General features: G+C 40.3%; 1 protein-coding gene across 8 annotated transcripts in view; it reads left to right on the top strand.

Annotated features, from left to right (window-relative positions):
• PUM1 (pumilio RNA binding family member 1) overlaps positions 1–22,548 on the top strand; it is a 131,421-nt gene that overhangs the window by 48,746 nt on the left and 60,127 nt on the right. For 7 of the 8 annotated variants that reach the window (XM_073317831.1, XM_073317834.1, XM_073317833.1 and 4 more), the window contains 4 exons: positions 7,702–7,810; positions 9,766–9,944; positions 15,271–15,437; positions 18,435–18,705. In XM_073317831.1, coding sequence (XP_073173932.1) covers positions 7,702–7,810; positions 9,766–9,944; positions 15,271–15,437; positions 18,435–18,705 — 726 coding nt within the window. The remainder of the gene's footprint in view (positions 1–7,701; positions 7,811–9,765; positions 9,945–15,270; positions 15,438–18,434; positions 18,706–22,548) is intronic. The other variant, XM_073317830.1, reaches the window with a different exon arrangement.

Below are 22,548 nucleotides of genomic sequence, written 5' to 3'. Positions count from 1 at the left end.
TTTTGCCTCAGAGCAGGGTACTGGACTAGGTGACTTATCAAAGTCCCTTCCAGACCTACATTTCTGTGATTCTGTGACTAAAGATGGCTTGCTATGGTGTTTAAGAACCTGTTGTTTTGGACTGCATAAGGGTATTCCCCTACTCCTAACCTTTAACTGGACAGGCATGCCGAGATGTTTATATGCAATTGTATTTGAGAAAAATTAAACACATAATGATTCATAGTGTAAAAATCTCCCTCCCCACTTGTTTCATTGCATGGCTTGGTGTAATTGCGATTTGTAAGTTGTTTGCAAAATATATTAAATTTGATATAAAAAAAAAGACTAGAGGTTTTCATTAATCCACAGCGTTTAAAAGATCAGTTGAAAGTTCAAAATATCAAACATTAAAATTAAGAATCTAATTTTTGATCCTAAAACTAATTTATCTTCCATTAAAAAGACAAAATGACATTGACCTCTTAAAAATTCAACAAAGGTTGAACCTAGTCATTTACAATACTTCTCTCTGGGGGTAAAAAAAAGCCAGCTCTTAAGGCTACAGTCCCATTTGTTCCGGAGGATGCGATTGTTTTTAGGAGTATTGGTATTTAAAGTGACCTGAAAAATTATGACTCCAACAACTAACTGGCAATTTTCTTAAACACAAGTGCTTCTCTTTTGACTCTTAAGTCAGTATTTTAAACTGATTATTTTTTAAAGCAGATTTTCCTGAAGGTGTAAATAGAGAATTTGCTGAACCAAACACTACATTTTATGTAACCTCCATGGTGGAAAAAATCTGGCAACTGGAAGCTCCTGAAGGGTGTTCAATTTCATTGTAAACCAACAAAGAGTATTTTATTGAAAGAGCATAGCCTATGTGATTCTCCTTTGTCTCCTTAGTTCATGCGTGTGCACGCCCACACTCTGCCTTATTTAGCTTCCGTTGGCGTCACAGGGGGTGTGGTTTATTCAGAACACTGCATCATATTACATTTACAGTTACCATCCTATTAAATGAGTGGCTCATTGCAGCTGAATTTTAATTTAGCAACTCTGTTTCACTTCATCTGAGAAATTCTGATTCTCAGTGTGGCTGGGTAATAGTCTTTTTCTGTACTGGAAATTCTGATGAGGTGGTGGTGGAAGCAGAAGGAGAGACACAGCCGATAAATTCCTTCAGATCTGTGGCTAGTAGATACTTAATGACTATTTTAACACACAACACTACTGGAAGGCTTGGAAAATCTTGCCCTGTTTGTAAATGCTTCACCCCCCTAACACTATCTTTATCTGTGCTGGAATTACTACTACTTGTACACAGAGAAGATGGTGAAGCAGCTGCAAGTTGTACTCTGTTAATTCTCCTCCCGCCCACACACCACCTTGTTTCTGTGCCTGTTGCCTAATTATGTTTAGATTGGTTTCAGAGTAGCAGCCGTGTTAGTCTGTATTCGCAAAAAGAAAAGGAGTACTTGTGGCACCTTGGAGACTAACCAATTTATTTGAGCATAAGCTTTCGTGAGCTACAGCTCACTTCATCGGATGCATTCAGTGGAAAATACAGCGGGGAGATTTATATACATAGAGAACATGAAACAATGGGTGTCACCATACACAGTGTAAGGAGAGTGATCACTTAAGATGAGCTATTACCAGCAGGAGAGCGGGGCGGGGCGGAGTTTTGTAGTGATCATCACTACAAAAGGATCCCCTCCCCCCTCCTGCTGGTAATAGCTCATCTTAAGTGATCACTCTCCTTACACTGTGTATGGTGACACCCATTGTTTCATGTTCTCTATGTATATAAATCTTCCCGCTGTATTTTCCACTGAATGCATCCGATGAAGTGAGCTGTAGCTCACGAAAGCTTATGCTCAAATAAATTTGTTAGTCTCTAAGGTGACACAAGTACTCCTTCTTATGTTTAGATTGTAAGCTCTTGGGGCTGGGGACTTCTTTAAAAAAAATACAGATGTGTACAGTACGTATCACTATAGGGGATCCGTGTTAGGGGCTTCAGGGCACTACTGCAATACAAGTAATATTCCAGAGATTAGAGAATTGCTTTGACTATGTTATTGGGAACTAAATATCTCAAGGGATTTGTAAGAGAGCCATTCAGTCTCCATAAAGACATTTAAAAAATGGATAAAGAACCATTTTGCTTCTAGGTTGCTGGTTGGTATACTATAATGATCAGAAGTTTCTACCCTCCTGCTTCTTGTTGTCTGTCTGAAATGACCTAGGCTTAGTCCAGTTCCAGAGGACAAATTATCCATTTAACAAAAACCAAATGACCCAGTTGTTTGACTCTCTCTTAGCAGAAAGATGAACGATGATTGCATGGGCCGTGGAGAGTGAACTGTCTTCTCCTCCCTAGAGTTGATTCTCCAGATTAGTTTTGGAGCACGTTGGAGGGCAGTATGGGGTCTGCTCGCACTTTTGCTTCCTGTTCCTCACCTGTAGTTTGAATAACTAAGACTAGTCTGTAAGGCTGTCAATCCAGCACCTTTTTGAGACCTAGATTCACCCACAAACTCATTTGTTCGGTTTTTTTTAAAAAGTTTGATACTGTCCCCCTAATACTGTTCTTGGATAGATATTTCCCTTGCCGCTTACCAACTGTAATAGTCACTGGTTGTATTAGGGGTTAAACCAGAGTATAAAGGACCAGAAAGGGAAAACCTAGGGTATGTTCTTCCCATGGAGCTACGGGTGCAAACAGAGCAAGGTGTGTCTGCCTTCTACAGTTGCACTGTATTTAAAGGAAGGAGATGAAAAAGGGAGCTAGTGCCACCAAATAGAATGCTAATTTTGAGATCATTAAATTTTTGGCAAGGGGGAATGCCTTGTATCTGAAAATGGGAGAGAGTAAATTGGAAAATTCAGAGGAGGCTATTAAATGGATAAGTGGTCTTGGCCAGACAATGACATGCAAGATAGAAACCATATTGAAGTGAGTGGGGCTTCATACATTGAACTGAAGGAGAATCCAATTAAAAGTATGGTTCTTGAGAACTGGAACTTTCGAATTTCTGGTGCAGAAAGCCAATATCCGATAGTGTTATACCATCTTGGTTTTGAATCTAGGAAAGGAAATAATCCTCCTCTTGTGCTAAAAGGAGCCTTTCAGAGTCTGATTTCATAGTACGTACAGTACTACAAAGCACTTCAAATGTATCTTTATTTCACTATTGATAGAGATAGTTAACCTGTTTTAAAGAGTAGTGGAGATACTGCAGGATTTTTAATATCTAATAATGACTGAAGTGGTAAGTGTTTCAAGAACTGTGGGGTATAGCTTATCTTCTTTCAAATTCAGAAGCATGACTTCTTACATAACTGAATTTGTTTGTGGCAAGACAGTGGCAAAAAGGAAAGCTTTGGCTGCATGATGAGGTAGAAGGAGAAGCTGGGCTATGGCAGAACTTACCGAAGTGCATGCCTTCAGTAAAAGAGGAAATGCAATACCATTGAGTAGTCTCAGCTTCCTAGATTTATCTATATTTATGTCCTGTTTGGGTGCCATTCTGATGCATGGCCTTTCATTACTCAAGATAGAGAAATTGAGGTTTTGTCTGTGTTCCTGTGTGGTACACTAATCTTCCTGTAGGAAAATCACATCCCTTTTAAAGGCTCTTGGAGCCAACAGGACTCTGTGCTGGGACCCAAAGCACTCCATGCCATCTGGCATTGCCACCAATTGGTGCACATCATCATATAACTGGACACTTCATATTTTGGACCTTGAGGCTCCTTGCAAGTTAGTTCATGACCATTACTGACCATGATCTCTTTTTTGTATCCTCTGATTTGCGTGTGTGATCTGTTTGATGTATTTTCCACCTCCAGCATGATGGTGCTTTTGTTTCCTCCTCTCTCTGCACCACCTCTTTGGAGCATTTGTTCAGTGGTAATGCTACGTGGGGAGTGAATCATGTACAATAATTCCTGTTGCCCCCTGAGTTTTCCCCATTGAAGTATATAGATTAAGACTTGTGATTATAAACAGCAGTGCTGCTAATTTCCATTTTCTTCATTAGTTTATTTAAATTTGTTCTGTGCCTGCTACTTGTGCAGGCTTTCCCCTAGCAAAGCTTTTGACACGGTCTCCCACTATATTCTTGCCAGCAAGTTAAAGAAGTATGGGCTGGATGAATGGATTATACGGTGGATAGAAAGTTGGCTAGATTGTTGGGCTCAACGGGTAGTGATCAATGGCTCCATGTCTAGTTGGCAGCTAGTATCAAATGGAGTGCCCCAAGGGTCGGTTCTGGGTCCGGTTTTGTTCAATATCTTCATAAACGATCTGGAGGATGGTGTGGATTGCACCCTCAGCAAGTTTGCAGATGACACTAAACTGGGAGGAGAGGTAGGTACGCTGGAGGGTAGGGATAGAATACAGAGAGCCCTAGACAAATTAGAGGATTGGGCCAAAAGAAATCTGATGAGGTTCAACAAGGACAAGTGCAGAGTCCTGCACTTGGGACGGAAGAATCCCATGCACCGCTACAGACTAGGGACCGAATGGCTCGGCAGCAGGTCTGTGGAAAAGGACCTAGGGGTTCCAGTGGACGAGAAGCTGGATATGAGTCAACAATGTGCCCTTGTTGCCAAGAAGGCCAATGGCATTTTAGGCTGTATATGTAGGGGCATTGCCAGCAGATCGAGGGATGTGATTGTTCCCCTCTATTCGACATTGGTGAGGCCTCATCTGGAGTACTGTGTCCACTTTTGGGCCTCACACTACAAGAAGGATGTGGAAAAATTGGAGAGAGTCCAGCGGAGGGCAACAAAAATGACTAGGGGACTGGAATACGTGATTTATGAGGAGAGGCTGAGAGAACTGGGATTGTTTAGTCTGCGGAAGAGAAGAATGAGAGGGGATTTGATAGCTGCTTTCAGCTACCTGAAAGGGGGTTCCAAAGAGGATGGCTCTAGACTGTTCTCAATGGTAGCAGATGACAGAACGAGGAGTAATGGTCTCAAGTTACAGTGGGGGAGGTTTAGGTTGGATATTAGGAAAAACTTTTTCACTCGGAGGGTGGTGAAACACTGGAATGCGTTACCTAGGGAGGTGGTGGAATCTCCTTCCTTAGAAGTTTTTAAGGTCAGGCTTGACAAAGCCCTGGCTGGGATGATTTAGTTGGGGATTGGTCCTGCTTTGAAGAGGGGGTTGGAGTAGATGACCTCCTGAGGTCCCTTCCAACCCTGATATTCTATGATTCTGTGATTCTAAAGGGTTCAGTTTTGCTTGGCCAGTGCCCTTCCATCTGTTTTCTTACTTTCAGAAATCATTCTTTTTGGTTGCAGATCCTGTAATGGTCTCTTTCATTCAGTTGCTTCCCAGTGTAGCTTCTATAATAGGCTTGCCATGGCACCAAGACAGTAAAAAGAAAAGGAGTACTTGTGGCACCTTAGAGACTAACCAATTTATTTGAGCATAAGCTTTCGTGAGCTACAGCTCACTTCATGCATCCGATGAAGTGAGCTGTAGCTCACGAAAGCTTATGCTCTCTAAGGAGAGTGATCAGGTAAGGTGAGCTATTAGCAGCGGGGGAGGGGGGAACCTTTTCTAGTGATAATCAATGTGGGCCATTTCCAGCAGTTGACAAGAACATCTGGGGAGGAGGGGAATAAACATGGGGAAATAAGTTTTACTTTCTGTAATGACCCATCCACTCCCAGTCTTTATTCAAGCCTAAGTTAATTGTATCCAGTTTGCAAATTAATTCCAATTCAGCAGTGTTTCATTGGAGTCTGTATTTAAAGTTTTTGTGTTGTAATATTGCGACTTTTAGGTCTGTAATCGAGTGACCAAAGAGATTGAAGTGTTCTCCGACTGGTTTATGAATGTTATAATTCTTGACATCTGATTTGTGTCCATTTATTCGTTTACGTAGAGACTGTCCAGTTTGGCCAATGTACGTGGCAGAGGGGCATTCTTGGCACATGATGGCATATATCACATTGGTAGATGTGCAGGTGAACGAGCCTCTGATAGTGTGGCTGATGTGATTAGGTCCTATGATGGTGTCCCCTGAATAGATATGTGGCCAGAGTTGGCAGTGGGCTTTGTTGCAAGTGTAGGTTCCTGGGTTAGTGGTTCTGTTGTGTGGAGTGTGGTTGCTGGTGAGTATTTGCTTCGGGTTGGGGGGGGCTGTCTGTAAGCAAGGACTTACAGTAGTGTTGTTTGGTGTTAGATACTCCACAGTATCATTGATTGTTGATTATGTATCTGAATATAACCTACCTTTTTATCTTTTGTAACTTTTAAAGCGGTGCAGTATAGGGAATTCTGCTTTTCATAGGTGAGGTAGCAGTTTTATTATAGTACCTGTTTTGCTGTCCTTTGTGCAACCTATTACTCTTGATATCCAAATCCATGTACCTTCAAGTATCCGTTGTCATGGAGAGATTGTTTTAAAATGTGTATCTGAATCAGATAAGACTTTAAGTTAAAAATACATACTAAACAAAAGTTGTATAGCTGCTTCTTCCTTCCCCCCAAATATAGATTTAAAAGCTGCTTATGCATATTTAAGCTTGCTTCATCAAATGTATCTCTTTGTCTTGGAGTGAATATTGGCTCTGTTATCCTGTAACACCCTGAGTTTACACAAACCTTCTGCTAAATTATATAGACTTGAGCTGCTTAGCATTTCTAATATATAGGACACTTTGACTCGTCCTTCTAGTTCGTACTGTGCGGTAATCTAAATGAGAGATTCTCAGGTGTTTGTTAATCTTCCAGCTCCTTCCATTCTGTCCCGAATTCAGCAGATAGTCTTATTTATTGAAGTCCTTGCTGTGACTGTGCTACTTTTCTCTCTCTCTGAATCACACCACTCCCATTGAGACAGAGGATTTAATTTAAAGATTGTACTGTTACTATCTAAGGCACGTAAGCAGCACTTGGAATTCGTCTTGCCATATGTAGTTGCCATAAGGCAGATGTTTGCCGTATGGAACTGCTATTTTTAAAAAGCATCTGTTATGCCTGGTATATGTTTGTGAAGTTTGTCCTTTTTGCTGTCACTACACTTTCCTGGAATTGATTTAACCTGAGGGTAGTTTTCTGTCCTGCTGCCCCTGAATTAGAAGAAAAGTTAAGCACCTTTTCAGAATAACATAAGCTGTGCAGAAGCAGTGGCTTAGAACTGTTCACTCTCATCACTGTTTACAAATATTGCCAAAGCATTAAGTACCCTTAACTCCCATGGAATGCACTGGGAGTTGAGGGCGCTGAGCACCTTATGAGATCAGACCCACAATATTTGCATGCGAGAGATGGAAATTCCCAGTCCCCCATATTGGAGTGAAGATTCTATAGGTAACTATAATCAATTCAGATGCAATTCTGATTCATTAAAACATGCACTTCTGATGAGAGCATATCTTTCTTACTAACATTTGTTACAAATGGCTTTCATGCATAGAAATGTGAGAGTGCTGATGGGGTGTGTGTGTTAGGCATAAAGGGCTGATGCATATAGGATCCCTCCTATTTTTCTGAGTTACTCTATGCTTCCACAGGGTGTCACAATCGCTTCATCGCTCTCACCTTGGGAAAGCATAAGCACTCTGATTGTAAAGTGTCTATTAGCTTGTTTTAACATGACTGATTTTTTTGGTTCCACAAGGAAAATGTTTATGGTTTACACTTGCACTTTTATGCTAACATTAAACATGTTTGTTCCTTTTTATTTGCAGCAGCTGTTGCCAGGTAAAAAGTTTTGGGAAACTGATGATTCAAGCAAAGATGGACCAAAAGGGATATTTCTAGGAGATCAGTGGAGAGACAGTGCTTGGGGAACATCAGGTAACTTCCTCAGCAAGCTGGCTAATTCTGAATTTCACAGCTACCAAATATGTCAAAAACCTGGTTGTCTCTGATTATTGCTATTCATATACCAGTCCTGTGTAAAACTGAAGTTAACAAAAAGATGAAAAAAATCACAAAAGGATCAGTAGAAATAGATAGGTTTTAAATAATTCTGAATATAAGAAAATCCACATTCTTGTTCAGTTTTCACCAAACAGTGGGTCCCAACTCACCAATGTGTTGCAGGAACATTTTAGATCTGTCATCAGGGCCAGATTAACCCATCAGTTCTGCACTCTGGACATTACAACCTAGTCCATAGGATCACACAACCACTCAGGTTTGGCCTTTCTGATGTGATGGAGGGGTGGCTGGGCCAAACCTGAGTGACACTGTGACTTTGTGCACCAGGTTGCAATGTCCAGAGCGGGGAATTGAGCTGAGCCCTGTGGGACAGGAGCCACTGCGGTGGAGTGAGTGTGAGATGGGTTCGCTCTCCACCTCACTTGACTCTCCTCCTCCCTCTCCTCCCATTCTGCTACAGGATATCCCCTCTTCACTGGGTCAGGATTAGGATTACAGTGCATATATGTAATGGTGGGTCTCAAAAAAAAAAAAAAAGACACAGTATGGTGTGTTGCCTTAGTAAAACATTTGGGAACTCCTGTTCTAATGTGTATCGTGGGAAGCATTCTTAAACCATTGTTTACCACTTTATTTTGGGTTGTGTGCACCATGTGATAGTTTAAAAGAAAATTTTAGCAATCGTCACTCAGATATTTAGTCTACTAAATCATACATGTGTACATGTATAATATAGGTGGAACAGTTGCAATTATTATGGATGCCTAAAAATCAATTATAAATCCTCCAGTGCAGCCATTTCAGAGATTGAGGGTAGCGCAAAATGTGTTGTGAACATTTAAAAAAAAAAATCAACTTTTTAAAATCAATAGCTCCAGTGCCTCTGTGGTTTGAAGTAGGCAGACTGAAGCTGTTTGTTAGGGGCATGATCCAGTGATCAGAAAGGTGCCTTGACCAAATCTGAATACCTTTTCCACAAAGATAAGTTCTAAGTCACAGAAGTAGTCATTTGCACATGCTCTACAGAACATGTTAAGCCCTTTCTCAATTTTCTGTAAGTTCCATCTATACTGAACATGCTCCCAGGCCCCACTGAGCCTCATGCATGTTTCCAAACAACTGGACAGATCTCTAGCTCCAGAAAGGACACCAGTAAAATTTACCCCAGTCTGCCTCTTTCCCCCATCAAAACGTTGCATGGCCTACGGGAGGGTGTGCTGAGCCAAGAGACCATGAGTTCTAGGATAAAGTTTTCAGGGTCTATACTACAGAGTTTGGTCAATATAAAGCATCTTACGTCAACCTAATTCTGTAAATGTCAACACTACAGCCTTGCTCCCACCGATGTAAGTCCCCTCACTACACCGACCTAATAACTCCGCCTGCGGGAGAGGCGTAGCGCTCTAGGTTGATGTAGTTAGACTGATGCAGTGTCTGTATAAACACTGTTACTTACTTCACCTGTCCGCTCTGTGCCCTTCCAGCTGGGAGCTTCTTACTGAGCTGAGAGCCTGGGCTCTCATCCCCCAACACTGCTGCTCTTAAGTTGGTGCAAGTGCTCCTGGTAAGGACGCACACCACTGGCAGAAGGAGGATAGTGTGGACATGAAAAAACGCAGTAATTACAGCAGTGGCTGTAAGTCGACCTAACATAGGTCGACTTAATTGTGTAGTATAGAGAAGGCATAAGTCACTTTTGAAAATAGGATGTAGGCTGCAACATCCCATCGACTTTTAATGAAATGTAGTCATTTGGTCAGGGACTGTTTCTGTTCTGTTTGTACCATGGTCTGTGAATGGGGCCACGACGTTGTAAGGTAGTACTACTAATAATGAATCTTAAAGATATGTGTATGTGTGTGTTGTAGATCATTCTGTTTCTCAACCAATAATGGTTCAGAGAAGACCTGGTCAAGGCTTTCATGTGAACAGTGATGTCAACTCGGTGCTGTCGCCACGGTCAGAGAGCGGAGGACTTGGAGTTAGCATGGTGGAATACGTGTTGAGCTCATCTCCTGGGGATTCCTGTCTCAGAAAAGGAGGATTTGTAAGTGTGCCTGATTCTGAAATTTGGGTTTCTGTGATTTTTTTCCCCCTCCATTTGTTGCTGTTTTTTACTTCCTTCCTAAAGACAGATATTCTACCTCTTGTGGGTGTTATGGTTGTATCCACCAGCATGTCAAAAAGGGTAAGCCACCGTTTTAGTTGTTGTTCATGCTTACGTAATGGGATATAGAAGAAAGAAATACAGCAGGAGTGAGATGGCCAGCCATCTCTGATCCTGTTGGTGAACACACCTGCCATATTGAGACACTAGAAATATGATGTGCAAAAATACTTGGCTAAATGCTGGTGTTCTTGAATATTCTGTAAAGCATGCTTTGCTATGAGACTTGTTCTCTGTTTTCAAAAGTGTTGCAAAAATCACTGCACATTAGTGAGCTGTAGCTCACGAAAGCTTATGCTCAAATAAATTGGTTAGTCTCTGAGGTGCCACAAGTCCTCCTTTTCTTTTTGCGAATACAGACTAACACGGCTGTTACTCTGAAGCCTGACATTACATAGCGGGAATTTATTAAAGGACTGTTCTCTTTTCTGCGACCAGTGTGCTGCTCCCCACAATGCACTTCTGGCAAAGAAGGGAACAGAGCAGCCAGCTCATACTACCTGTTAACTAGCCGCCGCCCCCCCACTCCCGCTTGTGTGGAGGGAGAAAGGTATATTCAAGTCCCATCCCACTGCAGTGGGAAGAAATCTTACACCCTCAAACTGCCAAGAGGGAATAGCTCTAAAACTCCCAGACATCTACTAGTTAGGGTTGATACAGGAGGGGTATGGTGGAGCACAGGTGCCTCATCTATCATATCAGGTGTTGTACTCACTCCTACTAGTTGTTCTGAGTTTCCCATCAGAACATAGCTTCTGCATCCTTCTGGAGAACCTCATTCCAAAGAATCATAGGACTGGAAGGGACCTTGAGAGGTCATCTAGTCCAGTCCCCTGCACTCAAGACTTGACTAAGTATTATCTAGAACCATCCGTGAGAGCTGTTTGTCTAACCTGCTTTCAAAAACCTCTAATGAGAGATTCTACAACCTCCCTAGACATTTATTCCAGAGTTTAACTATCCTGATAGGAAGTTTTTCCTAATTTCCAACCTAAACCACCCTGCTGCAATTTAAGCCCGTTGTTTCTTGTCCTACCCTCAGAGGTTAACTAGAACAATTTTTCTCCTTCCTTCTTGTAACAACCTTTTATGTACCCCCTCACTCTTCCCTTCTCCAGACTAAATAAACCCAGTTTTTTTCAATCTACCCTCATAGATCATGTTTGCTATCATTTTTGTTGCTCTTCTCTGGACCTTTTCCAATTTGTCCACATCTTTCCTGAAATATGGTACCCAGAATGGGGGACAATACTCCAGTTGAGTCTGTATCCGCGTGGAGTAGAGCAGAAGAATTACTTCTTGTGTCTTGCTTACAACTCTCCTGCTAGTACATCCCAGAATGATGTTTGCTTTTTTTTGCACCAGTGTTACACTGTTGACTCATATTTAGTTTGTGATCCATTATGATCCCCAGATCCCTTTCCACAGTACTCCTTCCTAGGCAGTCTTTTCCCGTTTTGTATGTGTGCAACTGATTGTTCCTTCCTAAATGGAGTACTTTGTATTTATCTTCATTGAACTTTATCCTATTTACTTCAGATCATTTCTCCAGTTTGTCCAGATTATTTTGAATATTAATCCTATCCTCCAAAGCACTTGTGACCCCTCCCAGCTTGGTATCGTCCACAAACGTTGTCAGTTTCTTTTTTTTGTCAGCCCCTAATTAGTAGGTGCCTGGTAAATTTGTTGAGCCCTGGCTGTTAATAAGAAAGAAGTGGGGCTTGGATGCTGACAGGTACTTAGAAATCTGAAAAATTTGAAGGAAGCGGGGAAACTGTTAACTAATCTAATGTTGGAGAATGGTCTAAGTGGTGTTTTATGATGAAAACAGAGGATTCTTCATACATGTCCTTACAATTCCAAACTCATAGAATGTAATTTACTATCTTTAAAGGAAAACTGTCCCAATATGATTGAAAGATAAGGTGGCTAAGGTAATAAGAACATAAGAGCAGCCACACTGGGTCAGACCAAAGGTTCATCTAGCCCACTATCCTATCTTCTGAAAGTGTCCAATGCCAGGTGCCCCAAAGGGAATGAACAGAACAGGTAATCATCAAGTGATCCATCCCCTGTCGCTGATTCCCAGCTTCTGGGAAAAAGACGCTAAGGACACCATCCCTGCCCGTCCTGGTTAATAGCCATTGATGGACCTATCCTCAATGAACTTATCTAGTTCTTTTTTGAACTCTGTTATAGTCTTGGCCTTCCAAACATTCTCTGGCAAAGAGTTCCACAGACTGACTGTGCATTGTGTGTAAAAATACTTCCTTTTGTTTAAAACAAACATGCTGCCTATTTATTTCATTTGGTGACCCCTAGTTCTTGTGTTATGAGAAGGAGTAAATAACACTTCCTTCTTTACTTTCTCCACATCAGTCATGATTTTACAGACCTCAGTCATATCATGCCTTAGTCATCTTTTCCAAGCTGAAAAGTTCCAGACTTATTAATCTCTCCTCATATGGCAGTTGTTCCATACCCCTAATCATTTTTGTTGCCCTTTTTCTGAACATTTTCCAAGTCCAATATATGTTGTTTGAGATGGAGCGACCAGATCTACACACAGTATTCAAGATGTTGGTGTACCATGGATTTATATAGAGGCAATATGATATTTTCTGTCTTATCTATCCCTTTCTTAAGGATTCCAAACATTCTGTTCGCTTTTTTGACTGCCGCTGCACATTGAGTGGATGTTTTCAGAGAACTCTCCACAATGACTCCAAGGTTTCTTTCTTGAGTGGTAACAGCTACTTTAGACCCCATCATTTTATATGTATAGTTGGGATCATGTTTTCTAATGTGCATTACTTTGCATTTATCAACATTGAATTTCATCTGCCATTTTGTTGCCTATGTATCCAGTTTTGAGAGATCCTTTTGTAGCTCTTCGCAGTTTGCCTGGGACTTAACTGTCTTGAGTAGTTTTGTGTCATCTGCAAATTTTTCCACCTCACTGTTTACCCCTTTTTCCAGATCATTTATGAATATGTTAAATAGGACTAGGCCCAGTACAAACCCCTGAGGGACACCACTATTTACCTCTCTCCATTCTGAAAACTGACCATTTATTCCTACCCTTTGTTTCCTGTCTTTTAACCAGTTACCAATCCATAAGAGGACCTTCCCTCTTATCCCAAGACAACTTACTTTGCTTAAGAGCCTTTGGTGAGGGACCTTGTCAAAGGCTTTCTGAAAATCTACGTACACTATATCCACTGGATCCCCCTTGTCAACATGCTTGTTGACCCCCCTCAAATAATTCTAGTAGATTGGTGAGGCATGATTTTCCCTTTACTAAAACCATGTTGACTCTTCCCCAACAAATTCTGTTCATCTATGTGTCTGACCATTTTGTTCTTTACTATAGTTTCAACCAGTTTGCCAGGTACTGAATTCAGCCTTACCAGCCTATAATTGCTGGAGCCCTTTTTAAAAATTGGCGTCACATTTAGCTATCCTCCACTCATTTGGTACAGAAGCTGATTTAAATGATCAGTTACAGACTACAGTTGTTAGTTCTGCAATTTCACATTTGAGTTCCTTCAGAACTCTTGGGTGAATACCATCTGGTCCTGGTAACTTATTACTGTTCAATTGTTTCAGAAGTCCTCTGATGACAGCTCAATCTGGGACAGTTTCTCAGATTTGCCACCTAAAAAGAATGGCTCAGGTTTGGAAATCTCCCTCACATCCTGAGCCATGTAGACAGATGCAAATATCCTTTGTTGGACCAACTTCTGTTAGTGAGCGCTTGTCTCTCTCTCCAACAGAAAGTTGGTCCAATAAAGGGTATTACCTCACCCACCTTCTCTCTAAAATCTTAGCACTGATGCTGCTACAACAACACTGCATACACCAAGAAGCTCAATGCACTATTATTAATGTGCGGAATAACTATCTATTATTGCCATATTTAAACTGTGAAATGAAGTTGAGAATGAGGGTCACTCCTGAAACCAATAGGCTTGTTTGACGGTCCTGTTTGGGTGAGTAAAGGTTGCAGGATTGGTCCCAATTCATATCCATAACTGAACTGGCATTTCCTAGTTCTACTGGTGATGCTAATTAATAAAAATGCTGTTTTGCTGACTGGTGGCATCAGAAGAACTTTACTTTCTAAACACAAAATGTCTAGTTCAAATATGAAACAAGGTTCTCCCAATAGATAATCCTGTAGTAAGGCAGGATGGAAACTTACTATCGTTTTCATGGGGTTCAGGCACCACTGGTGTCATGTGTGAACTACTTTTCCCTTATTTGTAGTAGTAGACTGTTAATGAATGCAGCTTTCTTTAGTGGAAAATATTTTCTCTGTGTGCAGTTTGAAGACATCGCCCCCCTCCCCACACACAAATATGTGAAACTGTAGTATGGCCCATTGCAAACACATAAGCATGAGAGTAATTTTAATTATGTCCGTAGTCCCGTTGGGCAAAATTTTAAAAAGAATGAGTCCCATTTTTCAAAAGTGACTGTAGGTTCTTAGAAGCCTAAGTCTTATTGAAAGTCACTTTAGATAAGCTATTACCAACAGGAGAGTGGGTTTGTGTGTTTGTGGGGGGGTGAGGGGGGAAGAAAGAACCTGGATTTGTGCTGGAAATGGCCCAACTTGATTATCATACACATTGTAAGGAGAGTGATCACTTTAGATAAGCTATTACCAGCAGGAGAGTGGGGTGGGAGGAGGTATTTTTTTCATGCTTTGTGTGTATAAAAAGGTCTTCTACACTTTCCACAGTATGCATCCGATGAAGTGAGCTGTAGCTCAAGAAAGCTTATGCTCAAATAAATTGGTTAGTCTCTAAGGTGCCACAAGTACTCCTTTTCTTTAAACTGCTAAATGCCTAGTCACTTTTGAAAATAGAATGTGAGTGCTCTTGAAAATGTTACTCATTAAAGTAAATGTTTAATGTGTTAACAGAATCAGGCCCTGACTTACTACATAGAGAAAACTGTTAAATTGATTGTATGTAATGTTGTAAAATACACAAAGTAGACTTAGAAAGAAAAAAATACTCATTCCCTAATTGCTTCCAGTTATGATAATGTTAAATGTTACCTATTATTGTTACAAGTAAAAATGACTTTTTAAGGGGACATGTCCCTTTAACTTTGTAATTTATTAAGGTAGAAATCCCCGGGGGAAAAAAGTAAACTTGATCTCAAAATGAATACATTAAAATGCTATATTTTTTTCCAGGGTCCAAGGGATGCAGAGAATGATGAAAATGATAAAGGTGATAAGAAAAATAAGGGCACATTTGATGGCGATAAATTAGGAGATCTAAAGGAGGAGGGAGATGTGATGGATAAGACCAATGGTTTGCCTGTACAAAATGGGATTGATGCAGATGTCAAAGATTTCAGGTATATGCTTTGTTACCTGTGAATTAGTTTGTGTTGCATTTAATTTTGTTGGAAATCCTGCAAGAGTGCTGTCTTCTGTTCTGTCTGTACAGCACCTAACATAATGGAGTCCTGATCCAATAATAAGCCTTGTGGTGGCAATGCCAAAAAGACTGTTTTTTGGCTCAGGAATGTGTGTGTTGAGACAGCGAGTTGACATGGCATCTTAGGCATTTTTTCCTGTGCGGAGGGAATCATTACAGAAGTTAGAGATGGAGAACACCTATTAGTTTTAGTCCGTCCATTGACCTGTGCAGGACTGGTTCCATACTATATATTTGTTTTTAAACATTTCATGCAATGGCATGAAAAGGTCAGCTATTTCCCTGCGGGAGACTGTCCCTAGATATTGTCCTTGCTTGTGGACCATCGTCTAACTTTTAAAAAATTACATTTGTAGATTTGTAGAATCTCCTGGAATTTGGGCCGTTAAACTGTGTGTGTGTTACTGTATAATTACCTACTTGCTATGCCGTGTTCTCTCTCAAAACTAATGAAAACTGCTATAGAATAAAATAAAATATTAGGTGCTGTGAGAAATGCATCCATTTTAACAATTGATCAAAAACCATTGGCCTTAGGATTACTATGAACCATTCCACATTTCAGTCCAGTCCTTGCATAATGCAATTCAGATATTATGAGAGGAGCTTTAGGAATGTTTTAAGAGGTGATTTGTAGACCAGCAGCATTAACTGGTTGGAATAATTACCTAGCAGCTCTGCAAAGATGACACACCTTTTGAAAAAATTCTAATTCTATCAGTTTTTAGAACTGTTGTCATGACTGGCTTCTCCTGACCTAGAAACCAACCATAGGAAGGGACATAATGATAGTTGACTTCAGAAGGGAGAACAACTGAAATGGTTTAAGTTGGCACCAAAATAATCTTTCTTTTTTTTCTTTTCTTTTTTTTAATGAAGTGTTCAGGAAGGAGGGTCCATTGAAGTAAGTCAAGTCAAGTGGTGGAGTTAGGGATCTCCTTTTCTTGGATTCCTTATAACTACAAATGCAAGTTGCAAAATGAGGAGAAGCTTATTTTGTAGGTCAAACATTTATGAATTATAAATTGAATATCAGCAAAAGCATTTTAAAACAGGAGTGGAATTGCATACACATTTCACAGAAAATTGCTTTTTATAAATGGGGTGGGGGAACACTTCAGAGTATATCAGTGGACCTTTCATGAACCCATTTCTATACAGGTGTGAGCAAATGTGTCCGCTGATTGGATCTGCCAGGAGACTACCATCTCGCTGTCTGTTCTGATAATGTGGGGAATCTCCAATTCCCATGTTAGCTCTCTGTTTTAGAGGGGTGATGTGTCATCACAGGAGAGCAGTCTTGTCCAAAAGCTTTTCAACCAGTCACAGCTCCTTTTGTTTTTCTTGCTACCCAGTGAATTACTACAAACCTTTTCCAAATCTGATTTGCTCAGCATACAGCTAGAGTAGTTACAGTTTGAGAGGCTCGAGGCTTTATAGAGGCTATCTCCAGTTCTCTCTAAGTCAGTATTTCAGTTCTGTGGTGTACAGCACCTATTTATAACATATCTTTGTGGTGTTAATAGCTCGGAGTATCTAAAAATTGATAATTGAGTGGGCTAGGCTCTGTGTTCTGCTTAGGTGGCATAGCACATGAGTTACACCTTCAGGATTCTAGTCTGGTCTGGGGTTTGGCATGATTCTGGAACTGCTCTATCTTATGCACGCTGCGGCATCTCTTTCTAGAGCTGTTTGGCAGCCCAGAATAGTCAGATTTCGCAGTGCCCGTGCACAACCCTCAAAGGGCATGACAGGGCCATTATGCCAGGCCTGCACTTGATGGTTTTCAGGTGGGCTGCTTATGTTGCTTTGGCACTCTAAAAGAACCACATTGGAGCCCAGAATCAGAGCCAACGTTTGCTTTTGTTTTTCTTACTGTATGTGATTGTGATTTTTGCTTTATGCTCAAAATAGAATGGCCAGTTTCACTTTGCAGAATTGTAATGCTTATTGTGTTTGAGATCCTAATCTGAAGGAAGATGTTTTTATTATTTTGGAGGGTTGGCGGGGGGGGCGGGGGCTTCCTGTAGAAATGATAGGAGATGTTAGAGACAAATGCCTGTAATATTATACAGGCTTTGAACAACCATTTTCTCTTTTTCACTTCCCCATTTCTAAATCTTGATTAAACTCAGTGTAAGGGTTCATTAAATTTATATTCTAAATTCTCATAATGTGACAAATTGGTTGCTTGGTAAAGAGATCATGGGTTTTGTTTCCCAAATTGGGCCTATTTAAAGTGTCCTGGAGTTTAAATGTGGGGATGTTTTTTTTAAATTTTTCTCTTGCTGACAATTGTTTATAGGCTATATTTTGATGGGGCTCACCAAAATCAGTGGCTGTGCAGTAAACATAATTAGCTAACAAATATTCATTAAATTATATGATCAACATGTACCAAGATACTTAGATATCAAATGGTTCTATATAAAATTATTTAAATACAACTATGCTCATTTCAGTTCTGTTTGAAATGCATGCTGTTTGCCAAGTGCAAAAATGACAACATTGTTAGGAGGAAGGATAAGCATCTAGGAAAGCATCCGAAATGTTGGAGAATGTTTTTTTTAAAATGGCTTAATTCATTGCAGTCAGATGTCTTCATCTGTACAGACCTTTAGATAAAATAAATATTAATATGACCTCATTTGTTTAACTATCTGTAGGAAAGAAACTGTTTCAGAGGAAATATGTTGGTAGCATACTTGGATTGTATGCTTAACTTGACCACATCTAGCTGTTTCTTTTCAGAGCATTTGAGTTAAAAAGTACCTGCCAATAATTCTGGTTGGCACTAGGGTCGGCTGTTAGTGATGCTAACTGATATGACGTTAACATTGCCAATAAGGTGTTGCCAGTTTATCTTTTTGAGCAGATACATTTTAGTGACACTTAACTTTTTGTTTTTGTGTAGCCGTACGCCTGGTAACTGCCAGAACTCTGCTAACGAAGTGGATCTTCTGGGTCCAAACCAGAACGGATCTGAGGGCTTAGCACAGCTGACTAGCACTAATGGTGCCAAGCCCGTGGAGGATTTCTCCAACATGGAATCCCAGAGTGTTCCCCTGGATCCCATGGAGCATGTTGGCATGGAGCCGCTTCAGTTTGATTACTCCGGCACTCAAGTACCTGTGGACTCAGCAGCAGCAACTGTGGGACTCTTTGACTACAATTCTCAACAACAGGTAAACTATTCACACAGATAATCCACCTCTTTCCTTCCCCAGCCCTTCCAGTGGTCACATCTAACTCACTGGTTTGAGTCGCCCCAGAGGTAGCATGTTACTTCATTACTTGATTGGAGGCGCTGACTCACTTAGCCTAACAGGAACATTGTTCAATAATGAGTGAGATTACATGTTCAGGACTCTGCTAAAGTGAGCCAGGTACAGGAGACTTATCTGATCAGTGGCAAACAGAAAATGCCAAAATAACACATCTCAGGTAGCATTAAGCACATTTAATATCAGTAATTATAAAGTTGCATTGAGTTAAAATAGAAACCTACACGTTTGTTTTATTAGAGAAGGAAACAAACTGCTGCTGAATTATTGTGACTTCATACAGTTGATATTTGAAAAAGCTGCTTTCAAATAACAGACCAACAAAGGCAAAGAAACTGACTTAAGCCTTTGGGTACATTTGTGCCTAGATGTTGCAACACTGGTTGGGGACCTCTGGAATACCAAATCACTGTAGGGTAATTGAAGAAAAGTGTGAACTACATTGCTTTTGCTTGATCATGGGTTAAGACAAAACGAGATCCGGATCCAGTGTAATTTCTGAGGACCTTCCCCCTTACTTTTTTTCCTCAGCCCAAAAGGGTTCCTTCACCTTTCCTCCTACCTAGGCAGCCCAGTCTCATGCTTCCTGGACAGAGTAGTGCAGGGGTCGGCAACCTTTCAGAAGTGGTGTGCCGAGTCTTCATTTATTCACTATAATTTAAGGTTTTGTGTGCCAGTAATACATTTTAATGTTTTTAGAAGGCCTCTTTCTATAAGTCTATAATATATCACTAAACTATTGTTGTATGTAAAGTAAATACGGTTTTTAAAATGAGTAAGAAGCTTCATTTAAAATTAAATTAAAATTCAGAGTCCCCTGGACCGGTGGCCAGGACCCGGGCAGAGTAAGCGCCACTGAAAATCATGCCTTTGGCATGCGTGCCATAGGTTGCCTACCCCTGGACTAGTCCTTGATCTACGTTCTGGCCCCTTTTGAACGCTAGGCCTAGATTCAAGGATCCACTCTAAATCTGCTCCTGTTCGTGCTGGTTTGTGTAACAACCGTAAACTTTTGTTCCTTTTCTTTTGTTGGTATTAAAGCCTTCAAAAAAAATGTTACTGCTTAAAACAAAAACGTTGTAATGGCAGGCTGAAGAGCATGCATCTAGTCGCCAATTCATAAACCCTGTGTTGGTGGTGTGCCTCGCAAACAGTCAATGAAAGACTGCACTTCTCGGTAGCCCATATGCTGTGTAATCTAGTGGCCCATAATGTTCTCTTGTTGTTCGAAATTTCTTTATACAAGATGTTTTTAGGGTTCACGAGTACAAATTGGTATTAGTAAAGCATATATTTAGTTCATAATTTAATGACTTGGAAATGATCAAACCAGTTTTATTTTTTAAATGTGGTATTAATCTCTTGAGTAAAAGCTTTGATGCAAAGAATCACCTCAGAAAACATTTTTATAATGAAACCTACACACTTGAAAACCAGTGTTTGTAGTGGAAATATTCACACAGTCCTAACTGTGGGCCTGTGTTGGAGCTTATTAAGATTAATTTTAGGTTTCAGAGTAACAGCCGTGTTAGTCTGAATTTACAAAAAGAAAAGGAGTACTTGTGGCACCTTAGAGACTAACCAATTTATTTGAGCATAAGCTTTCGTGAGCTACAGCTCACTTCATCGGATGCATCCGATGAAGTGAGCTGTAGCTCTCGAAAGCTTATGCTCAAATAAATTGGTTAGTCTCTAAGGTGCCACAAGTACTCCTTTTCTTTTTATTAAGATTAATTGTTTTTTAAGGTATGGTTATGGTCAGAAAGGACACTGCAGAAATTTGACACCTGTGTAATTAGCTTTATATTCTCCTTCAATGTCTTGCATATAAAATGGGACTCACTGACCAGTCAAATCAAGTTTTATTTTTTCTGCAATTCTGCAAGTTCTGTTATGTCCAAATCAGATATCTGTTTCTGTTTTGTACCTAACCACTGACAATAAAATTCTGGAAGCAGAGCCTCATTGGAAAGCTTGCTACTACGTGAAGCAAATAAGAGTAGTTTTCTTTTCTGTGGCTCCATTAGATCTGCATAGATGGCAGTAAGGGTTTTTTTGTTTTTTGTTTTAAATGTAAACTAAGCAGATAACACCTGAAGCAGATTTGCCAGTACAGAGAGCCTTTTTCAGAACGTATGCACTTTAACTATTTCACTGCTGAACTCTTTACCTCTCTTGCCATCACACCTTGACACACGCCACAGTTCTATACTGCCTTTTCAAACTACTTGGATTTCACTGGAACATGAGGATGCACAAGCAAGCTAGACAACAGGTAGTATATGTCCATTGAACATATCTGGTGCACTCAGTTCAGCTACTCAGATCAAGGTAATGATATTGTGAATAACCAGATCCGAAACTGTCTGATGGGAACTAGTACTTCGATATGTCAACCTTATTTTTATGTTTTGATAGCAGCCTCATCTATTTACTTACACTTGTAGCAACCTTATATTATACTATTTGAAAACATGCGCTATATTTAATGTAGGGCTTTCACTATTGTGGCTCTTAACTCCTAATTGTAACTTCCCACTTCTTAACATATGTCAGTATAAAATGCAATATCCTTGGCTCAGAAGACCAGAGGAGGATTTACTTAATGTGTCCAGCAGCCAATGTTTCCAGGGGTCTGTTCAAAAATAGTTTCTGGTGCCATTGTCTGCCAATTACACATTGTACTTTGGAGTAGAATATATTGCTAAGTAAAATTGGAAGCTATACCAAATGGAGTTTGTGATTGTGTTTAGACCTGTAGTAAAATCTGGCTTACATTTAACTCTTTCCAAAAGGAAATATATCTTAATCAAAAGGACCTCATTTGTATAGCACCTTTTATGAGGCATCGAAAAAGATGCCATATACTTTGAAGGGATTATAAATCTGTGCGGCTAAAAGCAATATTAAGAAGGGGGAGTCTTAACTGTGCATAATCTGATTAGAAATGTCAGATGTTTGTTGCAGAAGAAACTAGACTACGCAAATCTGAACTTTATAACATTGACATAATATAAGCTTATGATGCCTCAGTTTGTTCCAAGTGTTTCTCCTATGACCTCTTGACAAGGTGTGTTATGACACTAGCTTTATGTGTAGGTGAAACTCTCTGAGAGTTTTAGGACTTAAAACAGTATCTCAGACATATCAACAAACCTCGTCCAAACATGTCTGCGCCATGAGCTGTGGCCTAGTATATGAATATGACTTACATGAGGCTAAAATGTTATACGCTCAAATATTTTTGTAACTGAAGCACTATTTCTTAGATTCTCACTATTTTAATTGAAAAGGTGAAAATAAATCTCTTGTGGAAGGGGAAGGACACCCAAACTAATATCCGTGTCAGAGCCAAAACCAGCAGTAGATCAGGAGTATAAAAATACAGTTTAATTTAAGGTCAAGACTTGGTTATAATAAAGCTTTTTGTTTGGGTTTTTCTCTTCGATCTTCTCTACCAATCCAGGTGTCTGGAGGTTCCTCACTGCCAACAGATGGAGACAATGCATTGAGACTTTATTAATATCTTCTGAATATATGGGGTTTGCTGGCTCTCAGCGCTCAATTGTTTTTGCCTCAGCAGGTGGAGTATCAGCTGGTTAAGAGAGACCTTAACAAAGCAAAGAATAGAGCAGGCCTTGGACGCCTACAGGGATTTCTAGTCACACAGCAGCATGCAGCAGCCTCTGCAGCACTTTGTGGGGGACCACAAACTGTAGTTAGGATAGAAACAGCCTTCCTCAG

This window comes from Lepidochelys kempii, chromosome 19, assembly GCF_965140265.1.
Source record: "Lepidochelys kempii isolate rLepKem1 chromosome 19, rLepKem1.hap2, whole genome shotgun sequence".
Taxonomy (NCBI): Eukaryota; Metazoa; Chordata; order Testudines; family Cheloniidae; genus Lepidochelys; species Lepidochelys kempii.
The sequence above is the reverse complement of the archived record's forward strand: the minus strand, read 5'-3'. Positions and strand labels throughout refer to the sequence as shown.